Source organism: Cryptotermes secundus, unplaced genomic scaffold (genome assembly GCF_002891405.2).
Source record: "Cryptotermes secundus unplaced genomic scaffold, Csec_1.0 scaffold1535, whole genome shotgun sequence".
In the NCBI taxonomy this organism is placed as follows: Eukaryota; Metazoa; Arthropoda; class Insecta; order Blattodea; family Kalotermitidae; genus Cryptotermes; species Cryptotermes secundus.
The window spans coordinates 3,669-9,060 of record NW_019744148.1 but is presented as its reverse complement, the minus strand read 5'-3'; the positions used below and the strand labels follow the sequence as shown (position 1 = coordinate 9,060).

The following is a 5,392-nucleotide window of genomic DNA, read 5'->3' as shown; positions in this document are numbered from 1 at the left end:
CCAAAAACCCAATTTTTGTGGGTGTAGTGGTGTATATTCGACTCAGCAGGGCCCACGGATTATTATGTCGTAATTGTGAGCGGTTATATGCATCACCTGCGGAATTATTGGCAAATTCATTGGGCCGGTTCTATACGATTCACCCTGTAAAACAAATTATGCATACTTACTTATTTACTTACTTACTTACTCATGGGGCTGAGCCCTTCTGGAGAAGCCGCCAATTCTGCAGCTACTCAAGAATTTCCCAGCATTTTATGGAATCCAAAGGTTCATTGCCGTGTTCACAAGAGCCCTCCACTGGTCCCTATCCTTAGCCAGATCAATCAAATCCATACCATCCCATCTTGTCTCTCTAAGATCCATTTTAATGTTTTCCACCCACCTACACTTAGGTCTTCCCAGTGGTCTCTTTCTTTCTGGCCTTCCCACCAATATCCTATACGCATTCCTCGTCTCCCCCATTCGTGCCACATGCCCTGCCCACCTCATCCTCCTTGACTTGATCATTCTAATTATACTTGGAGAAGAGTACAAGTTATGAAGCTCCTCATTGTGTAATTTTCACCAACCTCCTGTCACTTCATCTCTCTTCGGTCCAAATATTCTCAACACCCTGTTCTCAAACACCCTGTCTATGTTCCTCTCTTAATGTCAGAGACCCATACAGAACAACAGGCAAAATTATAGTTTTGTATATTCTAATTTTTATGTTTTTGGACAGCAGATGAGAAGACAAAAGGTTCTGGACTGAATGGTAGCAAGCATGTAAAGTATGCATATAGGACAAAAGTTAATTCATGTTAACAGATTGTGAGAATGTGCAAAATTGAGGAAACTTTATCCACTAACTATGTTTTCTGTGAAAAACATGGTAAAGACCGCCATTTGAGATTACAGTAGTAGAACTCCTTAGCCCAGCTTGCAGAGCACTATTATCTTGCCAGAACATAGTTTGGAAACACTACCTTAGTCCATAGAGTAAGATGGAGAATATTTCGTTTCGTTCTAGGAAACCCTATGCATATAAAATGTTATCTTCAACATGTCATAAATTATTTTTATAAGCACTGTGCTTCATTTCTGATTGCACCATACATCTTATCAAAGCTCTGATGAAACATAATTCTATTAAACAGTTGTAGGTGTTAGATAGGAATATGACTTCTCATCATTCATGAAATGAATCGTTGTTTTATTTTTATTTCATTCAGATTTATTTCTTAATTTCTTGTTAACAAATTACATGTAATAAGCTACACCAGGTATGGAATCAGTGATCATCCATAGGCACTAAAGTATAAAATTGGTTTACGTAGAAAGAAAGTTATAGTAAACTGAGCCTCGGTGAAGCTCATAACATTTGAATTATCAATATTAGAGTTAATTTTACCGACCACACAACACGTTTTTATTTACTGTCACACTACATGTTTCGACCTCAAGAGGTCATCCTCAGGTATACGAACACAGTTGCACAATCACACGCAATCACATTCGTTTTTCCACATATTTTGATCCTGTATCCTGTTCAGGTCCACGCTCAATAATGTGTGTCAAGTTCTTCTTATAAAATATAAGTTAAAAATACAAATGTTAAAACAAATGTTAAATGTTTTTTAACTTATATTTTATAAGAAGAACTTGACACATATTATTGAGCATGGACCTGAACAGGATACATGATAAAATAANAAAATGTCCAAAAGGGCAAGTGGGAATGGATCAATGTTGGGAGAAAGAGATGTACTGTAATTTTCTTACAAAAGGACTTCCTTGCCACGGTGCAGCAACAGTTTGCTTGGGTATGTGAAGTAATATAATCTGCAAGTACATATAATCTTTTCGAATGAGATGTATCGATTTTTTGAGGTCACTAGTGTGGAAGTTACAGAAGGGGTGTTGCATCTGGAGATTGGCTAAGGAAACATCAACATTGCTTTGTGCACTCCTGAAAAGAACTTGAGCACAGTTGTATATTACCAGTAGGCGATTTAATGAATGTTCTGTGATACATGCAGAAATTACAAGTACTGTAGCAGTACTATTGCTTGTGTAGGAACAGTACTGAAAAGAGCATCAAGATAATATTTTTCACAGTGCAGATAATGTACTCAACACAGGTTTCGTACACACGTGGTGGACAGCCACTTTTTAAATCATATTAAAAATGAAAGTAACATAAGCAACGTTTGGGAGCAAACTCTACTGAAAATGTGCATTAAGGATCTTCATAATGCAGCAATAAGGCTGCTATTTCCTGTCAATAGAAATCTGCCAGTGAAGAAGGAATATATTTTGAACAAGAAAACTGTTCATTGCCTTGTATGGAAGTAGTATAAAAAATCAGAAATGCATAATTTGTTTCTGTAAGTTACAATCCATGAGACTTTAGTCTAATCAGCAGTGGATAGATTATAGTAATAATCTAAACACTTGATACTAAAAATGAAATACTTCAGAACTTTAAAATCAGTGCTTCAATATTTGTGAGCCTGAACTCTGAAGATAATGTAGCTGTCCGTCGATGTACAGCTGCCACGACTTTCGCTCAAGCTAGAGGTCTTTTTCTCAGGATACGGGTGCTTGGGAGATGGGAGTGGAACACAATTCGGGGTTCATGAATCCGGGGCTCCAGAACATCGACTATTGCAGTTTTAATTTAAAATTTCATTCAAAGATCAATATTTACACTGTCCTCCTAGCTAGCATCCCCCTACTCACTACTCCTACTGTAACACACTTCTCTATTCTCTGTCTACATTTCAACAACTGTCCTCCTCTGCTCCCTATAACCGACTACCCTCCCTTTACAGGTCCCCCAGTTGGCCTAAAGAACGAGAAAATAAAAAGAGAAAGCCAAGGGTCGAGCCCGGCATCTGTCCTACATTTTTAGAGAAGCCCATAAATTGTTTAGGTCTTCAAGGCACACTTGCAGGGAACCCAAGACCCCTCCTGGCCGGTCTCACACAAGGTCAGTTCATGGGTTTATGATACTGGGAGTAAACTGACGACGTAAGGGACAATAGTGACTCCCGAAGCCTGAGGAGAACTATAGCTGAATTACAACTATACGGTCCTGGGATGGTATCTCGCCGGACGAGCGTCTCTCATGGTGTTAAATAATGCATATGTTGTTCATACCCTTAATTACATAATTTTGGCGAGGGGATGTATGGTTACAATAACCGTTAAAGCATTTGTAACTGTCTCCTGTATCAGTTCAACTGTTAGCCGCCTTTCTATCTGCCATGTCTGTCATTATGCCCTTATTACTGTTGTCCAAGCCAGAATCATCAGAGATCACGAAACCTACTATTTAAACTTTTCTTCCTTTATTTTATAGCACGGAGCAATTTATTCATTTTCTCAGTTCGACTTGCTGTATCCTGCTCCACACCTGCAAGATTTCCCCTCTTAAATTACAGAGCAGCTACAACTAAATAAAGACTATATCTTATGGGTTGTTCTTTCCAGCAATAGGTAAAGGTAAAATTGTACGTGCTTAACTAATTAAGCACTATGCTGTGAAGGTGTATGGGGGAGTGGATGTATAGATCCACATTTTCCCGACCTCAGCACTAGTTGGAGGTGAGTGGTCGATTTCACGCCCCTGCTGCTTTACCCCCAGGGAAAAAGCCCCTGGTACCCATTGGGTAGGTGGTTGGGTGGACCACAGACCTGGTCTGAGTGACATGGAGAAGAGAAAATTCTTGACCCCTTTGTCATCCAGCCCGTAGCCAGTCACCATAGTGACTGAGCTATCCCTGCTCTCGGTTAAGCCAACCATATGAAACAAAATGTATGAATGGTAATGTCCTTTGTTCTGTATAATAATACATGTACCATCAAACTTCTCAGGATGATAATGCAATATGTGTTCAGCTCAGAGAAAAAGGATATCAACTTTCAAGAATCATTTCTTACTTGAAACAGGCCTTAATATTGCAACAGATGGTTCAAGAACGCTCATTTTGTGTGTATTTACATTTAAATTAATGAACAGTAATTGTGTTTGCAGCTGGGAATGGCAGCCGGATTCCTCCTGCCACCAATATTCGTGAAGAATCATGATGATGTTGAAGAGATTGGTTCAGATCTTTCACTGATGTTCAACTGCACTGCAGGAGCCGGTACATTTGTATTAATACTGGTCATAGCATGTAAGTTGTTGACTGTAGAATATGTACTACTAGGTGCTAAGATATGAACCTGCTTAAACTGCTTAAAAATTAAAAGAAACTGGCAACAGAAAGTATATTTGCATGTCACTGGATTCCGTCCTGAGACAATTATATCTAGTTCATGTCTTTAAGATTTTCTAACCAACTTGTGTGTTTGTTACTTCCCTCATGCAAGTTGCATGTAATCCCCATGTTATCAACCTTGATTTGACCACCCTAGTGATATTTTGTGCAGAGTACAACTCGTGAAGCTCTTCATTACATCATTTCTCCATCCTCCTGTATTCCTTTTATTTAATACCTATGTGAACCTACAGATTGAGCACACTGCATCATATGTTGTGGTTTTATTTGTCACTATTTATGTTAAATACTCAGTTTTCAAAGCGGCACCTCCCTTACCACCAAGTCCAGAGCAGGCCCTCAAGTTACAGGCTGCATGGAGAAAGAATGGGTTCTTCTTGGGAGTGAAGAGGCTACTGGAAAACCGTGGCTTCATTCTGCTCCTCTTCACTTATGGTCTGGCAGTGGCAGTAATCAACTCACTCAGCACGCTGCCTAATCAACTTGTACTGTCTTAATTCCCGGTATATGTGTGTGTAATGTACAAATATCTATTCCAGAGGCAGACAACTGTTTTACTCATAAGCTAAGTGGGATTATTTCTAACTGACCTTAGACCAGAGATACGAGAACAATTCTGTTGTGCAAACATTGTTAACACTTTGCGTACCAGCGATTTAAGTATTTAAATCACCCTGGGGGCTGACTTTTTTATACCTACTACCCTAACTTGTGCACTGTTCATTTTAAAAATTAATATAAAGTCTCCTAATTAATTTTTAAACTACAATTTTTGGAGAAAACTTACCAATGCTCCTAGAAGTGCTTGAGAATGTGATATTTCTGGAAACATTCCCCTTTGTGAAGTGACATTATACACTTGAAAATGTAGAGAGTCGTAGTTTTTTTGTGAACTGCGCAAACACGGCATTGCCTAGAAGGATGCTTCCCCTTGGAATGTTCACTCTTCACAATTTTCACGAGGGCATGTTTCTGCATATCACCCGAGAGTCGCCCAGGGGTGTCCACATGAGGCCTGCGTTGGGTGGGAGTTGATGCGCTAGGTCGCAATAAGTCTGTCTGACTTTGGTTCTGCCACCACCATCTGGTCTGCAGCCCAAGCTTTTGCCACATTCATCGCAAAT

At 39.4% G+C, this 5,392-nt stretch overlaps 1 protein-coding gene across 1 annotated transcript in view; it reads left to right on the top strand.

The window, feature by feature from the left end:
- LOC111874599 (uncharacterized MFS-type transporter C09D4.1-like) overlaps nucleotides 1-4,986 on the top strand; it is a gene marked incomplete at its 5' end in the record, with an annotated part of 6,724 nt that extends 1,738 nt beyond the window's left edge. Inside the window, 2 exon segments of the mRNA XM_033755522.1 lie at nucleotides 4,022-4,163; nucleotides 4,563-4,986. Coding sequence (XP_033611413.1) covers nucleotides 4,022-4,163; nucleotides 4,563-4,765 — 345 coding nt within the window.
- Nucleotides 4,987-5,392: the final 406 nt, after the last annotated feature.